Consider the following 24,974-nt stretch of genomic DNA (forward strand, 5'->3'; position numbering starts at 1 on the left):
CACACTGGTGACTCATGCACCTTCTACAGGGAATGACCGAGCCAAGAAATGTATTACAATCTCTATTCACACTGAATATTAGTTTACAAAGAGAGGAAGATGGAGAGAGAGAAAGAGAAAAAGAGGGCGAGAGAGAGGAGAGAATCAAAACAAAGAAGGGAGAGTTTGCCAAATGGGACACGGCCAGTGGAATCAGGGATTGGTGTTGAGTAGAAACACTGAGAGGAGAGCAAAGCGAGGTTATTTGACAGAAAGCTCTCCATTCCTGAAGGCAGTGCCTCAGGTGATCCCTCTATACCTCCCTCACTCCCTCTCTTCATTCCTTCCTTTCTCCCTGCCCCGGGCACACAGCAGGGGACAGCTTTAAAGCAGTTTGTCTTCTCTCTGAAAACTTTCTCCCAGGTCATTCTGTGAACCCCAAAAAGACTGTCAAAGCAAAAACACCAGTTGTTGTCTCTGTACGATACCGTATATACTGTATGTAGACTATATCAATCAAATTCTATTTGTCACATGCCGAATACAACAGATGTAGAACTTACCGTGAAATGTTTACTTACAACCCCTTAACCAACAATGCAGAATTGTTTAAAAAGTAAGAAAATATTTGGTTAAAAAAAGCAGATAGTCCGGGTAGCCATTTGATTAACGGTTTAGCAGTCTGATTGCTAGGGGGTAGAAGCTGTTAAGGAGCCGTTTCGACCTAGACTTGGTGCTCCAGTACCGCTTGCCGTAGTTTATGACTAGGGTTACTGGAGTCTTTGACAATTGAAATGGCATAGAAAATGCAAAATGCTACACTAAAGTACAGAGCTTTACTGTTGTATCTAGTTGATGGTGATGAAACATGTCGACGCTGGAAAAAGGATATAGGATCATGAAAAAGGAAACTATGACATATACAGTCAGTGCCTTGCGAAAGTATTCGGCCCCCTTGAACTTTGCGACCTTTTGCCACATTTCAGGCTTCAAACATAAAGATATAATATAAGACTATATTTTTTTGTGAAGAATCAATAATAAGTGGGACACAATCATGAAGTGGAACGACATTTATTGGATATTTCAAACTTTTTTAACAATTCAAAAACTGAAAAATTGGGCGTGCAAAATTATTCAGCCCCTTTACTTTCAGTGCAGCAAACTCTCTCCAGAAGTTCAGTGAGGATCTCTGAATTATCTAATGTTGACCTAAATGACTAATGATGATAAATACAATCCACCTGTGTGTAATAAAGTCTCTGTATAAATGCACCTGCACTGTGATAGTCTCAGAGGTCCGTTAAAAGCGCAGAGAGCATCATGAAGAACAAGGAACACACCAGGCAGGTCCGAGATACTGTTGTGAAGAAGTTTAAAGCCAGATTTGGATACAAAAAGATTTCCCAGGCTTTAAACATCCCAAGGAGCACTGTGCAAGCGATAATATTGAAATGGAAGGAGTATCAGACCACTGCAAATCTACCAAGACCTGGCCGTCCCTCTAAACTTTCAGCTCATACAAGGAGAAGACTGATCAGAGATGCAGCCAAGAGGCCCATGATCACTCTGGATGAACTGCAGAGATCTACAGCTGAGGTGGGAGACTATGTCCATAGGACAACAATCAGTCGTATATTGCACAAATCTGGCCTTTATGGAAGAGTGGCAAGAAGAAAGCAATTTCTTAAAGATATCCATAAAAAGTGTTGTTTAAAGTTTGCCACAAGCCACCTAGGAGACACACCAAACATGTGGAAGAAGGTGCTCTGGTCAGATGAAACCAAAATTGAACTTTTTGGCAACAATGCAAAACGTTATGTTTGGCGTAAAAGCAACACAGCCCATCACCCTGAACACACCATCCCCACTGTCAAACTTGGTGGTGGCAGCATCATGGTTTGGGCCTGCTTTTCTTCAGCAGGGACAGGGAAGATGGTTAAAATTGATGGGAAGATGGATGGAGCCAAATACAGGACCATTCTGGAAGAAAACCTGATGGAGTCTGCAAAAGACCTGAGACTGGGACGGAGATTTGTCTTCCAACAAGACAATGATCCAAAACATAAAGCAAAATCTACAATGGAATGGTTCAAAAATAAACATATCCAGGTGTTAGAATGGCCAAGTCAAAGTCCAGACCTGAATCCAATCGAGAATCTGTGGAAAGAACTGAAAACTGCTGTTCACAAATGCTCTCCATCCAACCTCACTGAGCTCGAGCTGTTTTGCAAGGAGGAATGGGAAAAAATGTCAGTCTCTCGATGTGCAAAACTGATAGAGACATACCCCAAGCGACTTACAGCTGTAATCGCAGCAAAAGGTGGCGCTACAAAGTATTAACTTAAGGGGGCTGAATAATTTTGCACGCCCAATTTTTCAGTTTTTGATTTGTTAAAAAAGTTTGAAATATCCAATAAATGTCGTTCCACTTCATGATTCTGTCCCACTTATTGTTGATTCTTCACAAAAAATACAGTTTTATATCTTTATGTTTGAAGCCTGAAATGTGGCAAAAGGTCGCAAAGTTCAAGGGGGCCGAATACTTTCGCAAGGCACTGTATCTTATATCACTCTCATGCACACGCACCCTCACACATAAGGATGGGACTGGTACATGTTTGATAGTGTCTTGATGCTGTATTGCTTGTCCTTCATGTTCTAATACTTTAATGTTACCCCGTCCTTGTGTTTTTTGGAAAGAAATAATAAAAAACGGGAAAAAAAGTAATTTAATAAAGGATATCGGACAGGAAGTCAAAACATTCATGACAAACTGCTGGAAGAGGTGTGCTCTGGTGCGTGAAATCTGTGCACTGGTATGTGTGTGTGTGTGGTTGTGTATGGCATATGCAAAGACTCAAGTAACACAATGCTAAGGTATGGAGTCCCTCAGGCAGGTGGCCACTGAGCCGGCATGGCTAAACGTGGTGTGTGTGTCTGTGTGAGTGTGTGTGGCTGAATGTGTGTGAGAGCCACATAAACAGCTGCCTGGCTGCTCTACATAGTGGACCGAAAGGACAGACAGTATACAGTTGAAGTCGGAAGTTTACATTCACCTTAGCCAAATACATTTAAACCCAGTTTTTCACAATTCCTGACATTTAATCCGAGTAAAAAGTCCCTGTCTTAGGTAAGTTAGGATCACCACTTTATTTTAAGAATGTGAAATGTCATAATAATAGTAGAAAGAATGATGTATTTCAGCTTTCATTTCTTTCATCAAATTTCCAGTGGGTCAGAAGTTTACATACACTCGTTTAGTATTTGGTAGCATTGCCTTTAAATTGTTTAACTTCAGTCAAACGTTTCAGGTAGCCTTCCACAAACTTCCCACAATAAGTTGGGTGAATTGTGGCCCATTACTCCTGACAGAGCTGGTGTAACTGAGTCAGGTTTGTAGGTCTCCTTGCTTGCACACACGTTTTCAGTTCTGCCCTCACATTTTCTATGGGATTGAGGTCAGGGCTTTGTGATGGCCACTCCAATACCCTGACCTTGTCTTTAAGCCATTTTGCCACAACTTTGGGAGTATGCTTGGGTTCATTGTTCATTTGGAAAACCCATTTTACGACTGTCACGTAGAGTAGGCCAGAAGGCTAAACTGGATAACCTAACCTCTATCAAAATAAAAAGATGGCGGAGCCGCACAAGTTCTTCTGTGCAAAGGTGTTTATTTACAAGTGATTCCGGAACAAAAACAACAGTACTGCCATCAACGTCTACCTTATGGGACAGCTTAAAAACAATGCTGCCCCATCCACAGCTCAATCCAAAAATGCCTCTCCATGACTGAAGGAGAGGCTCCTTTTGTAGGGCTAGCCCCTCCCCTCAGAACAATTAACCCTAATTAATTAATCAATTAACAATACAAACCTACATTTTCCATGAACTAAACATACTAAAGGATATACATTGCAACACGGTTTTAAACAATATCACAACATAACATTTACAACATTACATCACTACTGACAATATCTTTCAATATGCCCATATGCATTAATGAGCCATTTGGGACAGGCACTATAAAGCCAACCCAATTCCCTTAGCTCGGGTCCTTTTCCAGCATACCCGGAAGCTACAGAGATGGAGAGAGAGGAACAGAACAAACAAACAATGCGCTCATCCACAACATTGATAAGTATAATAATTATTGTATCTCTCAAATATGAACATTGACAAGTGTGAAATAGATGCACCAAGACAGAAGTTAATTTGTGTGTCGACCCACATTTTTAACTTATCTTATAATGGCGCAGGGAGGAGTGATGAATATGTGTGTGCGTTAAAGAACCAAATGCTGCCGGCGGCCAGTGTCGGACTTCTACGTCACAACGACCAAGCTTTAACTTCCTGACTGATGTCTTGAGATGTTGCTTCAATATGTCCAAATAATTTTCTATCCTCATGAAGCAATCTATTTTGTGAAGTGCACCAGTCCCTCCTGCAGCAAAGCACCCCCACAACATGATGCTGCCACCCCCGTGCTTCAAGGTTGAGATGGTGTTCTTCGTCTTGCAAGCTTCCCCCTTTTTCCTCCAAACATAACGATGGTCATTATGGCCAAACAGTTCTATTTTTGTTTCATCAGACCAGAGGATATTTCTCCAAAAAGTACGATCTTTGTCCCCATGTGCAGTTGCAAACCGTAGTCTGGCTTTTTTTATGGCGATTTTGGAGCAGTGGCTTCTTCCTTGCTGAACGACCTTTCAAGTTACGTCGATATAGGACTCGTTTTACTCTGGATATAGATACTTTTGTAACTGTTTCCTCCAGCATCTTCACAAGGTCATTTGCTGTTGTTCTGGGATTGATTTACACTTTTCGCACCAAAGTACGTTGATCTCTAGGAGACAGTCTCCTTCCTGAGCAGTATGACGGCTGCGTGGTCCCATGGTGTTTATACTTGCGTACTATTGTTTGTACAGATGAACGTGGTACCTTCAGGCATTTGGAAATTGCTCCCAAGGATGAACCAGACTTGTGGAGGTCTACAATTTGTTGTCTGAGGTCTTGGCTGATTTCTTTTGATTTTCCCATGATGTCAAGCAGAGGCACAGAGTTTGAAGGTAGGACTTGAAATACATCACATTTACATTACATTACATTTAAGTCATTTAGCAGACGCTCTTATCCAGAGCGACTTACAAATTGGTGCATTCACCTTATGACATCCAGTGGGACAGTCACTTAACAATAGTGCATCTAAAACTTAGGGGGGTGGGGTGAGAGGGATTACTTAACCTATCCTAGGTATTCCTTAAAGAGGTGGGGTTTCAGGTGTCTCCGGAAGGTGGTGATTGACTCCGCTGTCCTGGCGTCGTGAGGGAGTTTGTTCCACCATTGGGGGGCCAGGACATCCACAGGTACACCTCCAATTGACTCAAATGATGTCAATTAGCCTATCAGAAGCTTCCTTAGCCATTCCATTATTTTCTGTAATTTTCCAAGCTGTTTAAAGGCACAGTCAACTTAGTGTATGTAAACGTCTGACCCACTGGAATTGTGATACAGTGAATAATAAGTGAAATAATCTGTCTGTAAACAATTGTTTGAAAAATGACCTAACCGACTTGCCAAAACTATAGTTTGTTAACAAGAAATTTGTGGGGTGGTTGAAAAACGAGTTTTAATGACTCCAACCTAACACGGAACCCAAACCGGCTGCGTGCGTGTGCTATCGTGCATACATTTATTTTGCCCCAAACGCGATCACGACACGCAGGTTAAAATATCAAAACAAACTCTGAACCAATTACATTAATTTGGGGACAGGTCGAAAAGCATTAAACATGTATGGCAATTTAGCTAGTTAGCTTGCACTTGCTAGCTAATTTTTCCTATTTAGCTAGCTTGCTGTTGCCAGCTAATTTGTCCTGGGATATAAACATTGAGTTGTTATTTTACCTGAAATGCACAAGGTCCTCTACTCCAAAATTAATCCACACATAAAACGGCCAACCGAATCATTTCTAGTCATCTCTCCTCCTTCCAGGCCTTTTCATCTTTGAACTTATATGGTGATCGGCATCTAAACGTTCATAGTATTACCACCATTGTCTTATACGTGGGTATAACCAGTGAGGAGATGGCACGTGGGTACCTGCTTCTATAAACCAATGAGGAGATGGGAGAGGCAGGACTTTCAGCGCGATCTGCGGCAGAAATAGAAAGGAGTTCTATTTTAGCCCTTGGCATCGCAGACGCTCGTTGGCGATCACGAGCAGTGTGGGTGCAATAATTGAATAACATTGATTTCTAAATTTATTTTGCAACGCTCGCGCACATGACGTGTCCGGTCTGGTCAGCATGTAAGTGTATGTAAACTTCCAACTGTAGCTTCAGTGCGCTTGTGGGTCTTATTGTGATGCTGAGGGCCCATAGTGTCCTCTTTCTGACCCAGAACTGCTTTCTCTGTCTGTCTGACTCTTACATGTCTGTCTGTCTGGCTGGCTGCTGACAGGTACTGCTACATCAGGTACTGCTCATCTTCTTACTGCACAGACGTGAAAACACAGCTAAAAGCAACGTCGTGGAGGCCTATGCAGCGCTTGTTTTCACCAGTCATTCTCTGTGACACCAGGAAAGAAGATGAGGAAAGGAGATGAGGAGAGGAGAGGAGCTGACTGTAGACTATTCCCTCTCAGCCAACGGAACGGTACAATATGAAACTGACGTTTGCTAGGCTGATTGCAAGAAGTACAAACTCAGTGGAAGTCATCCTAAAGGTGGTCGAAAATAACTTCAAAGTGAACTTCATGGTCATCGTGAGGATTGATGGTACAGAGAGAGCCATTGCAAAGGCAAGGTACAATGTTGCATCAGCCATTCCCCTGAATAATGCACACTCATGAATAAACATACAGTATAGCTCTGAAGTACACTTCTATAACTGTCCATGTACAGCCTGTGAGGCCTGTTTTTTCCTCTCTCTCTCTCTCTCTTTCTATTTTGCGCTCATTCTCTCTCTCTCTCTCTCTCTCTCTCTCTCTCTCTCTCTCTCTCTCTCTCTCTCTCTCTCTCTCTCTCTCTCTCTCTCTCTCTCTCTCTCTCTCTCTCTCTCTCACTCACTCTCCTGCCTTCCCCCTTCAACAACACACATGCCTATCATGTACAGTATGTCTCTATTTCTTTGTTGCTCCCTCTCTTTCTAAATCAAATTAAGTTGTATTGGTCGAGTACACATATTTTGCAGATGTTATTGCAGTGCAGTAACACCTAACAATACAAAACAACACACACACATCCCAAAAATGTAAATAAAGGAATTAAGAAGTATAGAAATATTAGAATGAGCAATGTCAGAGTCCGGAATATAAATATATATGTATATGATCCTGTGTATAGACATTATGGACAGTATATGAATATAAAAGGTGTGTACAGCAGTAGTTATATAGGATGAGCCTTGACTAGAATACAGTATATACATATGAAGTGGGTAAAACAGTATGTAAACATTATTCAAGTGACCAGTGTTCAATGACTCTACTCTTGTTACCCCTCTTCACCACCCCACCTTCCTCCATCTTGTCTTCCTCTCTTTGCCCCTCACTATCTCTCTCTATATCTCCCTCTCTCCTTCTCTCTGTCTCTTGCTCTCTCTCTCCAGTCTGAAGATAGTACAGACAGCTGTGAGTCTGAGGTGTGTCAGTCTCGCTGGTCTTGATTCAGTTCTATAACAGACAGGTAGTGGGCTGTGTGAAAGCAGCCATCTAGACAGCACAAAGACTGTCTACTGGGAATTAACCCCTTGGAAGAATACACCCTGCCCGTCTGCCTCTCTGTGTCTGTCTGTCTGGCTGCACTACCTCTTATAAATAATACAACACTTCCCCCAGGTCCTCGTAGACTCTTCTATCCTCCACACCACATTCTCCCCTCCTCCTCTTCCTCCTCCTCCTCTTCTTCTCACCTTTCAGATTCTTCACTGGAATACCAGACATTCATGTTTGTGTTTGTGTGTGTGTGTGTGTGTTGTGTGTGTGTGTGTGTGTGCGCGTGTGGATTAGTCTGCGATCACTGGGGCTCTGTCAGTCTGTCAGAGTCAATGGGAAGGGCAGGGACAAAGAGGATAATTTCAATAAGAATACTGCAGCTGAGAAGACAGAGCTCTCCCAGTGGGGTGACTTCCACTCTCAGCTCTTACACACACACACGCATGAACGCATGCACAAACGCACGCACGGACATACACACACATTCACACGCACACATCCACTGTAGGAGGATATGGGATGAAATGGTCTGAAATAGAGGGAGGAGGAGAGGAGATAGATACATAGTCCAGTTTGGTGTGTAAAACTACTGTGTTTGGTTTATGTACCCTATGGCCCTATGTGTGTGTATGTGTGTGTGTGTATGAGTAGGTGTGTGGTTGTCATCCTCTCCAGTCAGTCTTCACCGAACGATCCCCATCCCTAAACCCATGCACCTGTCCCTGCACCTGTCGGTCTGTAACTGCAGGTTTAATCCTGTGAGTGGGGCCCTGGAGTGGCGCTTAAGTTAGGCCCTGGCCCCTTCACCATCATTATCCCCTCCGTCTGGCCCCCAGATCTCTCATTACATGCAAATACAGCCTCTTTATGTGCCTGGTGAATAGGGAACCCCCTCTCTGCTGAACAGGACCCCCTCCTTCCCCAGTCAGAGCTGAAGATAACCCACCAGCCATTACACAGGATCCCCTGCTACACTTTACTATACCATATCATGACCACTTCAGCTTTAGGATCCTTTGAGGGCTGTTAGTGATCAGAAGGCAGCTGGTTTTTGTTGGTGGTATGGTACTCGCAAAACACCAGTCTCAACATCAACAGCGAAGAGGCGACTCCGGGATGTTGGCCTTCTAGGCAGAGTTGCAAAGAAAAAGCCATATCTCAGGCTGGCCAATAAAAATAAAAGATTATGATGGGAAAAAGAACACAGACACTGGACAGAGGAACTCTGCCTAGAAGGCCAGCATCCCGGGGTGGCCGCTTAACTGTTGACGTTAAGACTGGTGTTTTGCGGGTACTATTTAACAAAGCTGCCAGTTGAGGATTTGTGAGGCATCTGTTTCTCAAACTAGACACTCTAATGTACTTGTCCTCTTGCTCAGTTGTACACCGGGGTCTCCCACTCGTCTTTCTATTCTAGTTAGTTTGCTCTGTTCTGTGAAGTACACAGCGTTATACGAGATCTTGAGTTTTTTTTTAGAAATGTATTATTCAGAACAAGAATAGACTGACGAGTTTCAGAAGAAAGGTCTTTGTTTCTGGCCATTTTGAGCCTGTAATCGAACCCACAAATGCAGATGCTCCAGATACTCAACTAGTCGAAAGAAAGACGGTTTTATTGCCTCTTTAATCAGAACAACGGGTTTCAGCTGTGTTAACATAATTGCAAAAGGGTTTTCTAATGATCAATTAGCCTTTTAAAATGATAAACTTGGATTAGCTAACACAATGTATCACAGGAGTGATGGTTGCTGATAATGTCCCCTGTACGACTATGTAGATATTCCATTTAAAAAATCAGCCGATTCCAGCTACAATAGTCATTTACAACATTAATAATGGCTACACTGTATTCCTGATCAATTTGATGTTATTTTAATGGACAAAAAATGAGCTTTTCTTTAAAAAACAAGGACATTTCTAAGTGACCCCAAACTTTTGAATTGTAGTGTATATGTATGTGTATTTCTTTTTTATTTCACCTTTATTTAACCAGGTTGGCCAGTTGAGAACAAGTTCTCATTTACAACTGCGACCTGGCCAAGATAAAGCGAGTAGAGATACTGGTGTGCAAAAGAACAGAAAAACAAATATGGGGATGAGGTAGGTAATTGGTTGCGCTGTGTACAGCTGCAGCGATCGGTAAGCTGCTCTGACAGCTGATGCTTAAAGTTAGTGAGGCAGATATAAGTCTCCAACTTCAGTGATTTTTGCAATTCGTTCCAGTCAACGGCAGCAGAGAACTGGAAGGAAAGGTGGCCAAAAGAGGTGTTGGCTTTGGGGATGACCAGTGAAATACACCTGCTGGAGCGTGTGCTACGGGTGGGTGTTGCTATGGTGACCAGTGAGCTGAGATAAGGCGGAGCTATACCTAGCAAAGACTTATAGATGACCTGGAGCCAGTGGGTCAGAGGCAACAAATATGTAGCAAGGGCCAGCCAATGAGAGCAGTGGTGGGTAGTATATGGGGCTTTGGTGACAAAACAGATTGCACTGTGATAGACTGCATCCAATTTGCTGAGTAGAGTGTTGGAGGCTATTTTATAAATGACATCGCCGAAGTCAAGGATAGGTAGGATAGTCCGTTTTACAGGGTATGTTTGGCAGCATGAGTGAAGGAGGCTTTGTTTCAAAATAGGTTTTAGATTTAATTTTGGATTGAAGATGCTTAATGTGAGTCTGGAAGGAGAGTTTACATTCTAGCCAGACACTTAGGTATTTATAGTTGTCCACATATTCTAAGTCAGAATCATCCAGAGTAGTGATGCTTGTCGGGCAGGCGGTTGTGGGCAGCGATCGGTTGAAGAGCATGCATTTCATTTTATTAGCATTTAATGTATGTGTGTGTGTGTGTGTGTGTGTGTGTGTATGTGCGTGCGTGCGTGTGTGTACATACCTGGCTAGCTGTGGGGCAGTCTGCCCCCGTCAGTGTTTGCTGCTGGACGGTCCTTTAGCATGGCTGGAGCTGGTCCTGGTACACACCTGTATACTGTCACCTGACTCCACCTGCAGCTTGACATTTGGTACCGTGAAGATAGTAGCCACTGGGGTAGGAGAGAGAGAGAGAGAGAGAGAGAGAGAGAGAGAGAGAGAGAGAGATAGTTGAGTGAGAGAGAAAGAGAGAGAGAGACAAAAGAGAGTAAGGGAGAAAGAGTGAGAGAATGTGATTTATCAGTCATTAAAGCCAACCTCATAGTTTCCTCTTAGAGTCAAAGGATTACAGATTGAGTCAAAATACTCTGAAATGAAGAGAGTTTATCTCTTTAAGGCTTATTCGAGAGTTGCAGGACACACTATCACTGAACTGAGTTATAAAAACACCACTCTCTCTCACATCCTTTATTTCCTTTCCGTGAGGAGATATCAGAGTCTGTAATACTCCGAGATATCAGAGTCCGTAATACTAAGAGATAACAGAGTCTGTAATGCTAAGAGATATCAGAGTCCATAATACTCCGAGATATCAGAGTCTGTAATACTAAGAGATATCAGAGTCTGTAATACTAAGAGATATCAGAGTCTGTAATGCTAAGAGATATCAGAGTCTGTAATGCTAAGAGATATCAGAGTCCGTAGCACTGTGAGATATCAGAGTCCGTAGCACTGTGAGATATCAGAGTCCGTAGCACTGTGAGATATCAGAGTCTGTAATACTAAGAGATATCAGAGTCTGTAATGCTAAGAGATATCAGAGTCTGTAATGCTAAGAGATATCAGAGTCCGTAGCACTGTGAGATATCAGAGTCTGTAATACTAAGAGATATCAGAGTCTGTAATGCTAAGAGATATCAGAGTCTGTAATGCTAAGAGATATCAGAGTCCGTAGCACTGTGAGATATCAGAGTCCGTAGCACTGTGAGATATCAGAGTCCGTAATACTAAGAGATATCAGAGTCCGTAGCACTGTGAGATATCAGAGTCCGTAGCACTGTGAGATATCAGAGTCCGTAATACTAAGAGATATCAGAGTCCGTAGCACTGTGAGATATCAGAGTCCGTAATACTGAGATATATCAGAGTCTGTAATGCTAAGAGATATCAGAGTCCGTAATACTAAGTGATATCAGAGTCTGTAATGCTCCGAGATATCAGAGTCCGTAATACTAAGTGATATCAGAGTCTGTAATGCTCCGAGATATCAGAGTCTGTAATACTAAGTGATATCAGAGTCTGTAATGCTCCGAGATATCAGAGTCCGTAATACTGCGAGATATCAGAGTGCGTAATACAGCGAGATATCTGAGTGCGTAATAGAGCAAGATATCCGAGTGCGTAATACAGCAAGATATCTGAGTGCGTAATAGAGCAAGATATCCGAGTGCGTAATACAGCGAGATATCTGAGTGCGTAATACAGCGAGATATCTGAGTGCGTAATACAGCGAGATATCTGAGTGCGTAATACAGCGAGATATCAGAGTCCGTAATAGTGCAAGATATCCGAGTGCGTAATACAGCAAGATATCTGAGTGCGTAATAGAGCAAGATATCCGAGTGCGTAATACAGCGAGATATCTGAGTGCGTAATACAGCGAGATATCTGAGTGCGTAATACAGCGAGAAATCTGAGTGTGTAATACAGCGAGATATCTGAGTGCGTAATACAGCGAGATATCAGAGTCCGTAATAGTGCAAGATATCCGAGTGCGTAATACAGCAAGATATCTGAGTGCGTAATAGAGCAAGATATCCGAGTGCGTAATACAGCAAGATATCTGAGTGCGTAATAGAGCAAGATATCCGAGTGCGTAATACAGCGAGATATCTGAGTGCGTAATACAGCGAGATATCAGAGTCCGTAATACAGCAAGATATCAGAGTGCGTAATACAGCGAGATATCAGAGTCTATAATGCTCCGAGATATCAGAGTCTGTAATGCTAAGAGATATCAGAGTCTGTAATGCTAAGAGATATCAGAGTCCGTAGCACTGTGAGATATCAGAGTCTGTAATACTAAGAGATATCAGAGTCTGTAATGCTAAGAGATATCAGAGTCTGTAATGCTAAGAGATATCAGAGTCCGTAGCACTGTGAGATATCAGAGTCCGTAGCACTGTGAGATATCAGAGTCCGTAATACTAAGAGATATCAGAGTCCGTAGCACTGTGAGATATCAGAGTCCGTAGCACTGTGAGATATCAGAGTCCGTAATACTAAGAGATATCAGAGTCCGTAGCACTGTGAGATATCAGAGTCCGTAATACTGAGATATATCAGAGTCTGTAATGCTAAGAGATATCAGAGTCCGTAATACTAAGTGATATCAGAGTCTGTAATGCTCCGAGATATCAGAGTCCGTAATACTAAGTGATATCAGAGTCTGTAATGCTCCGAGATATCAGAGTCTGTAATACTAAGTGATATCAGAGTCTGTAATGCTCCGAGATATCAGAGTCCGTAATACTGCGAGATATCAGAGTGCGTAATACAGCGAGATATCTGAGTGCGTAATAGAGCAAGATATCCGAGTGCGTAATACAGCAAGATATCTGAGTGCGTAATAGAGCAAGATATCCGAGTGCGTAATACAGCGAGATATCTGAGTGCGTAATACAGCGAGATATCTGAGTGCGTAATACAGCGAGATATCTGAGTGCGTAATACAGCGAGATATCAGAGTCCGTAATAGTGCAAGATATCCGAGTGCGTAATACAGCAAGATATCTGAGTGCGTAATAGAGCAAGATATCCGAGTGCGTAATACAGCGAGATATCTGAGTGCGTAATACAGCGAGATATCTGAGTGCATAATACAGCGAGATATCTGAGTGCATAATACAGCGAGATATCAGAGTCCGTAATAGTGCAAGATATCCGAGTGCGTAATACAGCAAGATATCTGAGTGCGTAATAGAGCAAGATATCCGAGTGCGTAATACAGCGAGATATCTGAGTGCGTAATACAGCGAGATATCTGAGTGCGTAATACAGCGAGATATCAGAGTCCGTAATACAGCAAGATATCAGAGTGCGTAATACAGCGAGATATCAGAGTCTATAATGCTCCGAGATATCAGAGTCTGTAATGCTCCGAGATATCAGAGTCTGTAATACAGCGAGATATCAGAGTCTATAATGCTCCGAGATATCAGAGTCTATAATGCTCCGAGATATCAGAGTCTGTAATACAGCGAGATATCAGAGTCTGTAATGCTCCGAGATATCAGAGTCTATAATGCTCCGAGATATCAGAGTCTGTAATGCTCCGAGATATCAGAGTCTATAATGCTCCGAGATATCAGAGTCTGTAATGCTCCGAGATATCAGAGTCTATAATGCTCCGAGATATCAGAGTCTGTAATGCTCCGAGATATCAGAGTCTGTAATGCTCCGAGATATCAGAGTCTGTAATACTAAGAGATATCAGAGTCTGTAATACAGCGAGATATCAGAGTCTATAATGCTCCGAGATATCAGAGTCTGTAATACTGAGAAGGTCGAGTCAAGGACAATATTATTGTACACTACTTCTGTCTCAGATTCCCACAGTGTTTCTGTTAAATGTCATAATCACAATCCAATTCACACACACACACACACACACACACACACACACACACACACACACACACACACACACACACACACACACACACACACACACACACACACACACACACACACACACACACACACACACACACACACACACACACACACACACACACACACACACACACACACACACAGGACTGGGTAGTCTATTATGCCTCCTGTAATTCTTCCATTGTTCATAATAAATCTGTCAAGCTATTGTCTCTATAATTCCCAACACATTAGACAACGGAGTGCATTTTTGGCTGAATAAACCATGTTCTCCTTCAGTCCCTAGCAAGATAACAATAATAAAGATTCAGCTTTAATGTTGAACACGCTGTGTGTGTATATATGCGTTGTGTGTGTGTGTATACAAATGTGTTGTGTGTGTGTGTGTGTGTGTGTGTGTGGGTGTGTGTGTTTCTGTGTGCCATGTTTCTTTCTTCATTATCTGTGGTGTTGTAATGAATGTAAAGCTCATGTTAGTTAGTGTTAGAGTGCTGACAGTTAGGTTTAACTCCCAGTGGTATGTTGGGCTGGGGCATTTCCCATCAGTCTCTATTCTCCTGCTGCCTGTCTACCTGCTGCACAAAACAACATCACCATGTTTCACTAGCAGGCTAACACCCAGGATAACAATGATCCCTTTATTTAACTTCTCTCATTCCTTCTCTTCAGAGACATTTCTCCTCTGCTTCCCCTCCTCCACCACCATTTGTTATTCTCTCCCTCCCTCCTTTCATTCCTCCCTCCCTCCTTTCATTCCTCCCTCCTTTCATTCCTCCTCAACTCCTTTCATTCCTCCCTCCCTCCTTTCATTCCTCCCTCCCTCCTTTCATTCCTCCCTCCTTTCATTCCTCCTCAACTCCTTTCATTCCTCCCTCCCTCCTTTCATTCCTCCCTCCCTCCTTTCATTCCTCCCTCCCTCCTTTCATTCCTCCCTCCCTCCTTTCCTCCCTTTCATTCATTCCTCCCTCTCCTCCTTTCATTTCCCTCCCTCCCTCCATTCATTCCTCCCTCCCTCCTTTCATTCCTCCTCTCCTCCTTTCATTCCTCCCTCCTTTCATTCCTCCCTCCCTCCTTTCATTCCTCCCTCCCTCCTTTCATTCCTCCTCTCCTCCTTTCATTCCTCCCTCCCTCCCTCCTTTCATTCATTCCTCCCTCCCTCCCTCCTTTCATTCATTCCTCCCTCCCTCCCTCCTTTCATTCCTCCCTCCCTCCTTTCATTCCTCCTCTCCTCCTTTCATTCCTCCCTCCCTCCCTCCTTTCATTCATTCCTCCCTCCCTCCCTCCTTTCATTCATTCCTCCCTCCCTCCCTCCTTTCATTCCTCCCTCCCCCTCCTTTCATTCCTCCCTCCCTCCTTTCATTCCTCCCTCCCTCCTTTCATTCATTCCTCCCTCCCTCCTTTCATTCCTCCCTCCCTCCTTTCATTCCTCCCTCCCTCCTTTCATTCCTCCCTCCCTGCTGCTACAGTGTTGATCCACCAAGGACATCATTTATACAGTATAACAGTATGAATTAATTCGACTATATTCTTTCTCAATCAAAAGCCTGCCTCTTCGTATGTATGTGTGTGAGAGAGAGAGAGAGAGAGAGAGAGAGAGAGAGAGAGAGAGAGAGAGAGAGAGAGAGAGAGAGAGAGAGAGAGAGAGAGAGAGAGAGAGAGAGAGAGAGAGAGAGAGAGAGAGAGAGAGAGAGAGAGAGAGAGAGAGAGAGAGAGGGAGAAACAGAGAGAGAGAGAGAGGGAGAGAGGGTGAGAAACAGATAAAGAGAGAGAGGGAGAGAGAGAGAGAGAGAGAGAGAGAGAGAGAGAGAGAGAGAGAGAGAGAGAGAGAGAGAGGCAGAGAGAGAGAGTGTGCAATCATGCCTGCACGTGTGTGTGTGCATATGCATGTGTGTGTGTGTGTAACAGCACAAAGAGAGCCACCATCTCTCCCAGCCCGGTGACCGCCGCAGAGCTCCTGCTTCTCCTAACAGAACAACCTACTGTGGCCTGCTGATAACAGGATTAATAGAGATCAATCAATCCTCATCTGGGGAATTTAAAATGAGAATTATTCTCATATTAAAATGACCAGCCTGTGGGTGGGTTGTCTCCAATGCAGCTCCTATGAAGCTATCTTAACAGGCTTTGGGCTTTGACACTGGTGATGAGAGGGGTGAACGGATAGGATTGGCTCTGTATGTATCTGTGTTTCTAGTCTAATAATATGGGTGGTATGTAATCTCTGAATGACACAGTTGAATGTCCTGTTCTGATTCGATGGCAAATGAACTGTCATGTAGGATGCCAGGTTGGGTATTGTGATAGGAAAATTATAAATGTTTGTAAAAAAAATAATATATATACACATATAAAAATGCCTAGTTGCCCATTATTTTGGCTACCATGACTAGAAGAAGAGATCTCAGAGACTTTGAAAGAGGGGTCTCAAAGTGGTGTGTGTGTTCGTGCGTGAATGTGTGTGTGTGTGTTCGTGCGTGCATGCGTGCGTGAATGTGTGTGTGTGTGTTCGTGCGTGCGTGCGTGAGTGTGTGCGTGTGTGTGTGTGTGTGTTTGTGTGCGCGTCTCAGTCAATAGATCTCAATCCAGTTGAACACGTATGGGAGATTCTGGAGCAGCGCCTGAAACAGCATTTTCCACCACCATCAACAAAACACCAAATTATGGAATTTCTCGTGGAAGAATGATGTCGCATCCCTCCAATAGAGTTCCAGACATTTGTAGAATCTGTGTCAAGGTGCATTGAAGCTTGTGGTGGTTCAACGCCCTATTAAGACACTATGTTGGTGTTTCCTTTATTTTGGTAGTTGCCTATATACATACCTGTTGTATGTGAGGACTGCCTCCTTGAGGTCTTGTTTCATATCTTGAAAAATTAAAGGAGAGCCGCACACTCTAGGAGCTCAGATGCAATAACTTACTGTAGTACATAATACATACTGTAGGCCTACAAACATTTACAATAGCAAAATCACAAGAATGGCTTCAGATCAAAGTCTACGTTGAGCCCGATCCAGGCAGCCTCTCGTTTTAACAGTAAATTGTCGAGGTCCTAGGGAGGGTGACATGTTCGATGCCGATATAACGTAGAGACGAAACAAGTGGTTCACTTCCAAAAGGTGGACCGCAACTGGGTACGCAAGTTTTTGCACCTAATGGTGCTACGATTAGTACTTTTAATTGGCACTTGGTTTTACCCACATAATTTTTACCACAAGGACAAGTTCTAAGATAAATAACACCTTTGATTGGGATCTGTTTCCCTGTTTGGGGGTGTTTGAAGGATCTACATTTGTAAGTGACATTGCATTGAGCACAGCCGTTACACTAGTAGTTTCCATCCAGTAGGGGCGCAAATAGACATTGTACCATTTTGTGGTGGTAAATCAGAGTTCACCAATTGATCTCTGAGATTTCTGCTCCACAAAAATACGACCAAGAGAGGGTCCGAAAACACGTTACCGATACCGTCATCGGATCTTAGAATGTGCCGTAATTTGTTCAGAGCACTTTGAATAGCGGGAAGTTGCAAGAATGCTTCTTTTTGCGAGACTGTCCTTGAAAAAGATCCTGTCTCAGTTTGTTTTGAATGTTCTCAATGACAGTATTAATCTGACCATTTTTGTACCCCCTCTCCTTGAATTTTCTTTGCGTCTCAGCCATATTTCTGTCTTAATCTGATTGGTTTTTTGTGTGCAAATTTTGCAAGTTCCTACAGAATTGTAGGGCAAACTGTTTTTCAAGGGAAACAGGTGACAACTATCACCCCTCAACAAACTGTTACGATCAGTAGCTTTCCTGTAAAGATCAGTGTGTAGAGCATTATCCTCACACAAGATCAGAAGATCAAGGAAACTGATTTGACATGTGTCAGAGTACATAGTAAATCTCAGATGCTCAGAACAACAGTTAAGAAAAGTATGGAACGCCTGGAGCTGTTTTGCATCTCCCCTCCATCACCCCTCTGTTTTGCATCACCCCTCCATCACCCCTCTGTTTTGCATCACCCCTCCATCACCCCTCTGTTTTGCATCACCCCTCCATAGAACAAAAAATATCATCAATATACCGTTTCCAAATAATGATGTTAGGCAAGAAAACATTTTTGAGAGGATTGAAAATGTAACCCACATACAAATGTTTCTTCATGTAACCCACATACAAAGTTAGGAGCCATGGAGGATCCCATAGCAGTACCCTTTGTCTGAATAAAGAAATCATTTAGAAACATGAAGTACTTGTGCGAGTACTATTTCAGCCAATTTTATAATGCATGCACTGGAAGGTAGTTAATTGGGGTCACATTGCAGAAGAAAATGTTCCATAGCTTCAATACTGCCCTCGTATGGAATATTTGTGTATAACGACTCAACATCAAAAGTAACTAACAAAGTATTATCAGGGAGAGGATCAAGAGATTCAATAATAGATATCATACTGCTGGTGTCCTTTACAAAGGAGGGCTGTTCTGAGATCATACTGCTGGTGTCCTTTACAAAGGAGGGCTGTTCTGAGATCATACTGCTGGTGTCCTTTACGAAGGAGGGCTGTTCTGAGATCATACTGCTGGTGTCCTTTACAAAGGAGGGCTGTTCTGAGATCATACTGCTGGTGTCCTTTACAAAGGAGGGCTGTTCTGAGATCATACTGCTGGTGTCCTGCCAGTGTCCTTTACAAAGGAGGGGAGGAGGGGAGCTGTTATGCGATCATACTGCTGGTGTCCTTTACATTTACATTACATTTAAGTCATTTAGCAGACGCTCTTATCCAGAGCGACTTACAAATTGGTGCATTCACCTTATGACATCCAGTGGAACAGCCACTTTACAATAGTGCATCTAAATATTTTAAGGGGGGTGAGAAGGATTACTTTATCCTATCCTAGGTATTCCTTAAAGAGGTGGGGTTTCAGGTGTCTCCGGAAGGTGGTGATTGACTCCGCTGTCCTGGCGTCGTGAGGGAGTTTGTTCCACCATTGGGGAGCCAGAGCAGCGAACAGTTTTGACTGGGCTGAGCGGGAACTGTACTTCCTCAGTGGTAGGGAAGCGAGCAGGCCAGAGGTGGATGAACGCAGTGCCCTTACTTGGGTGTAGGGCCTGATCAGAGCCTGGAGGTACTGAGGTGCCGTTCCCCTCACAGCTCCGTAGGCAAGCACCATGGTCTTGTAGCGGATGCGAGCTTCAACTGGAAGCCAGTGGAGAGAGCAGAGGAGCGGGGTGACGTGAGAGAACTTGGGAAGGTTGAACACTAGACGGGCTGCGGCGTTCTGGATGAGTTGTAGGGGTTTAATGGCACAGGCAGGGAGCCCAGCCAACAGCGAGTTGCAGTAATCCAGACGGGAGATGACAAGTGCCTGGATTAGGACCTGCGCCGCTTCCTGTGTGAGGCAGGGTCGTACTCTGCGGATGTTGTAGAGCATGAACCTACAGGAACGGGCCACCGCCTTGATGTTAGTTGAGAACGACAGGGTGTTGTCCAGGATCACGCCAAGGTTCTTAGCGCTCTGGGAGGAGGACACAATGGAGTTGTCAACCGTGATGGCGAGATCATGGAACGGGCAGTCCTTCCCCGGGAGGAAGAGCAGCTCCGTCTTGCCGAAGTTCAGCTTGAGGTGGTGATCCGTCATCCACACTGATATGTCTGCCAGACATGCAGAGATGCGATTCGCCACCTGGTCATCAGAAGGGGGAAAGGAGAAGATTAATTGTGTGTCGTCTGCATAGCAATGATAGGAGAGACCATGTGAGGTTATGACAGAGCCAAGTGACTTGGTGTATAGCGAGAATAGGAGAGGGCCTAGAACAGAGCCCTGGGGGACACCAGTGGTGAGAGCGCGTGGTGAGGAGACAGATTCTCGCCACGCCACCTGGTAGGAGCGACCTGTCAGGTAGGACGCAATCCAAGCGTGGGCCGCGCCGGAGATGCCCAACTCGGAGAGGGTGGAGATGAGGATCTGATGGTTCACAGTATCGAAGGCAGCCGATAGGTCTAGAAGGATGAGAGCAGAGGAGAGAGAGTTAGCTTTAGCGGTGCGGAGCGCCTCCGTGATACAGAGAAGAGCAGTCTCAGTTGAATGACTAGTCTTGAAACCTGACTGATTTGGATCAAGAAGGTCATTCTGAGAGAGATAGCGGGAGAGCTGACCAAGGACGGCACGTTCAAGAGTTTTGGAGAGAAAAGAAACAAGGGATACTGGTCTGTAGTTGTTGACATCGGAGGGATCGAGTGTAGGTTTTTTCAGAAGGGGTGCAACTCTCGCTCTCTTGAAGACGGAAGGGACGTAGCCAGCGGTCAGGGATAAGTTGATGAGCGAGGTGAGGTAAGGGAGAAGGTCTCCGGAAATGGTCTGGAGAAGAGAGGAGGGGATAGGGTCGAGCGGGCAGGTTGTTGGGCGGCCGGCCGTCACAAGACGCGAGATTTCATCTGGAGAGAGAGGGGAGAAAGAGGTCAGAGCACAGGGTAAGGCAGTGTGAGCAGAACCAGTGGTGTCGTTTGACTTAGCAAACGAGGATCGGATGTCGTCGACCTTCTTTTCAAAATGGTTGACGAAGTCATCTGCAGAGAGGGAGGCGGGGGGGGGAAGGGGAGGAGGATTCAGGAGGAAGGAGAAGGTGGCAAAGAGCTTCCTAAGGTTAGAGGCAGATGCTTGGAATTTAGAGTGGTAGAAAGTGGCTTTAGCAGCAGAGACAGAGGAGGAAAATGTAGAGAGGGGGGAGTGAAAGGATGCCAGGTCCGCAGGGAGGCGAGTTTTCCTCCATTTCCGCTCGGCTGCCCGGAGCCCTGTTCTGTGAGCTCGCAATGAGTCGTCAAGCCACGGAGCGGGAGGGGAGGACCGAGCCGGCCTGGAAGATAGGGGACATAGAGAGTCAAAGGATGCAGAAAGGGAGGAGAGGAGGGTTGAGGAGGCAGAATCAGGAGATAGGTTGGAGAAGGTTTGAGCAGAGGGAAGAGATGATAGGATGGAAGAGAAGAGAGTAGCGGGGGAGAGAGAGCGAAGGTTGGGACGGCGCGATACCATCCGAGTAGGGGCAGTGTGGGAAGTGTTGGATGAGAGCGAGAGGGAAAAGGATACGAGAGCGAAGGTTGGGACGGCGCGATACCATCCGAGTAGGGGCAGTGTGGGAAGTGTTGGATGAGAGCGAGAGGGAAAAGGATACAAGGTAGTGGTCGGAGACTTGGAGGGGAGTTGCAATGAGGTTAGTGGAAGAACAGCATCTAGTAAAGATGAGGTCGAGCGTATTGCCTGCCTTGTGAGTAGGGGAGGAAGGTGAGAGGGTGAGGTCAAAAGAGGAGAGGAGTGGAAAGAGGGAGGCAGAGAGGAATGAGTCAAAGGTAGACGTGGGGAGGTTAAAGTCTCCCAGAACTGTGAGAGGTGAGCCGTCCTCAGGAAAGGAGCTTATCAAGGCATCAAGCTCATTGATGAACTCTCCGAGGGGACCTGGAGGGCGATAAATGATAAGGATGTTAAGCTTGAAAGGGCTGGTAACTGTGACAGCATGAAATTCAAAGGAGGCGATAGACAGATGGGTAAGGGGAGAAAGAGAGAATGACCACTTGGGAGAGATGAGGATCCCGATGCCACCACCCCGCTGACCAGAAGCTCTCGGGGTGTGCGAGAACACGTGGGCGGACGAAGAGAGAGCAGTAGGAGTAGCAGTGTTATCTGTGGTGAATCATGTTTCTGTCAGTGCCAAGAAGTCGAGGGACTGGAGGGAGGCATAGGCTGAGATGAACTCTGCCTTGTTGGCTGCAGATCGGCAGTTCCAGAGGCTACCGGAGACCTGGAACTCAACGTGGGTCGTGCGCGCTGGGACCACCAGATTAGGGTGGCAGCGGCCACGCGGTGTGGAGCGTTTGTATGGTCTGTGCAGAGAGGAGAGAACAGGGATAGACAGACACATAGTTGACAGGCTACAGAAGAGGCTACGCTAATGCAAGGAGATTGGAATGACAAGTGGACTACACGTCTCGAATGTTCAAAAAGTTAAGCTTACGTAGCAAGAATCTTATTGACTAAAATGATTCAAATGATACAGTACTGCTGAAGTAGGCTAGCTGGCAGTGGCTGCGTTGTTGACTTTGTAGGCTAGCTGGCAGTGGCTGCGTTGTTGACACTACACTAATCAAGTCGTTCCGTTGAGTGTAATAGTTTCTACAGTGCTGCTATTCGGGGGCTAGCTGGCTAGCTAGCAGTGTTGATTACGTTACGTTGCGTTAAAAGAACGACAATAGCTGGCTAGCTAACCTAGAAAATCGCTCTAGACTACACAATTATCTTTAATACACAGACGCTATGTAGCTAGCTATGTAGCTAGCTACGATCAAACAAATCAAACCGTTGTGCTGTAATGAAATGAAAAATGTGATACTACCTGTGGAGCGAAGCGGAATGCGACCGGATTGTTGAGTGCGGAAGTTCTATTCAGTAGACGTTGGCTAGCTGTTGGCTATCTAGCAGTGTCTCCTACGTTAAGCACGACAAATAGCTGGCTAGCTAACCTCGGTAAATTAAAATAATCACTCTAAGACTACACGCTCTAAACTACACAATTATCTTGGATACGAAGACAGCAAAGACAACTATGTAGCTAGCTAACACTACACTAATCAAGTCGTTCAGTTGAGTGTAATAGTTTCTACAGTGCTGCTATTCGGTAGACGGTGGACGTTTGCTAGCTGGCTAGCTGCTGGGCAGATAGCAGTGTAGACTACGTTAGGACGACGAAATACGAAGTTGCAATAGAAGTGCTGACTGTTTCACTTTGTTGTCCTCTTTCTTTTCCTTTTTCTTCTGTCCTTCTTTTGTCCTTATTTTGTCTTCCTTTCTTCTGTTAACTAGATATTTTTTGTTGTTATTCTTTGTAAGCTAGCTAGCTTCTTCCAGGAGAGTCCCTAGCAACTGCTTAGCAACAAGTAAACAATTCTGCTAGCAATTCAGCTAGCTAAGATAACTGTACAATTTTAAGAAAAATAGTAAATTTTTCAAAAGCCTGTCTTTTTGGTTTGTTCCTTGTTTTGTTCCTTGTTTTGTCTTTACAAAGGAGGGCTGTTCTGAGATCATACTGCTGGTGTCCTGCCGGTGTCCTTTACAAAGGAGGGGAGGAGGGGAGCTGTTCTGCGATCATACTGCTGGTGTCCTTTACAAAGGAGGGCTGTTCTGAGATCATACTGCTGGTGTCCTGCCGGTGTCCTTTACAAAGGAGGGGAGGAGGGGAGCTGTACTGCGATCATACTGCTGGTGTCCTTTACAAAGGAGGGCTGTTCTGAGATCATACTGCTGGTGTCCTTTACAAAGGAGGGGAGGAGGGGAGCTGTTCTGCGATCATACTGCTGGTGTCCTTTACAAAGGAGGGCTGTTCTGCGATCATACTGCCGGTGTCCTGCCGGTGTCCTTTACAAAGGAGGGGAGCTGTTCTGAGATCATACTGCTGGTGTCCTTTACAAAAGAGGGGAGCTGTTCTGCGATCATACTGCTGGTGTCCTTTACAAAGGAGGGCTGTTCTGCGATCATACTGCTGGTGTCCTTTACAAAGGAGGGCTGTTCTGGAGGGCTGTTCTGTTCTGAGATCATACTGCTGGTGTCCTTTACAAAGGAGGGCTGTTCTGCGATCATACTGCTGGTGTCCTTTACAAAGGAGGGCTGTTCTGCGATCATACTGCTGGTGTCCTTTACAAAGGAGGGCTGTTCTGAGATCATACTGCTGGTGTCCTGCCGGTGTCCTTTACAAAGGAGGGGAGGAGGGGAGCTGTACTGCGATCATACTGCTGGTGTCCTTTACAAAGGAGGGCTGTTCTGAGATCATACTGCTGGTGTCCTTTACAAAGGAGGGGAGGAGGGGAGCTGTTCTGCGATCATACTGCTGGTGTCCTTTACAAAGGAGGGCTGTTCTGCGATCATACTGCCGGTGTCCTGCCGGTGTCCTTTACAAAGGAGGGGAGCTGTTCTGAGATCATACTGCTGGTGTCCTTTACAAAAGAGGGGAGCTGTTCTGCGATCATACTGCTGGTGTCCTTTACAAAGGAGGGCTGTTCTGCGATTATACTGCCGGTGTCCTGCCGGTGTCCTTTACAAAGGAGGGGAGCTGTTCTGAGATCATACTGCTGGTGTCCTTTACAAAAGAGGGGAGCTGTTCTGCGATCATACTGCTGGTGTCCTTTACAAAGGAGGGCTGTTCTGCGATTATACTGCCGGTGTCCTGCCGGTGTCCTTTACAAAGGAGGGGAGCTGTTCTGAGATCATACTGCTGGTGTCCTTTACAAAAGAGGGGAGCTGTTCTGAGATCATACTGCTGGTGTCCTTTACAAAGGAGGGGAGCTGTTCTGCGAGTGATCTAATAAAAAAAGTCAACAAAAGTTGATAGAGGGGCCGTTACTGCTTCAATGCCCTGGAGGTTTTGTAACATTCTTGTGTAATTTCGGCAAAGTATAGAAAGTAGCAATTTTAGGGTGTTGAATAGACAAAAACTCATGTTCTTTGTTGGTTATCTGACCAGAACTTACATACCCATATAGGACAGTAAAGATCATGTTCTGAAATTGGTCAGTGGGGCCACTTCTGAGTTTCTTGTAAAGGGTGTTGTCAAACAGTTGTCTATGACACTCATTTACATAAACAGCCCTATCCATGAGTACATCTGACCCACCCTTTAAAGCAGGGGGGTAAGGACTGACGTATCGGATTCAAGCAGAGCTTGTTTTTATCCTGAGGTAAATGATGGAAAGATATGTACTCCT

General features: G+C 44.7%; 1 protein-coding gene across 4 annotated transcripts in view; it reads right to left on the reverse strand.

Annotated features, from left to right (window-relative positions):
* The window catches only part of LOC123997943 (cyclin-dependent kinase 14), a 241,577-nt gene that overhangs the window by 71,194 nt on the left and 145,409 nt on the right, over positions 1-24,974 (reverse strand). For all 4 annotated transcript variants that reach the window (XM_046302683.1, XM_046302682.1, XM_046302681.1 and 1 more), the window contains one exon: positions 10,594-10,741. In XM_046302683.1, the coding sequence (XP_046158639.1) occupies positions 10,623-10,741 (119 nt within the window). In that variant the 3' untranslated portion in view covers positions 10,594-10,622. The remainder of the gene's footprint in view (positions 1-10,593; positions 10,742-24,974) is intronic.

The sequence above is a fragment of the Oncorhynchus gorbuscha genome, linkage group LG15 (assembly GCF_021184085.1).
Source record: "Oncorhynchus gorbuscha isolate QuinsamMale2020 ecotype Even-year linkage group LG15, OgorEven_v1.0, whole genome shotgun sequence".
Classification (NCBI taxonomy): domain Eukaryota; kingdom Metazoa; phylum Chordata; class Actinopteri; order Salmoniformes; family Salmonidae; genus Oncorhynchus; species Oncorhynchus gorbuscha.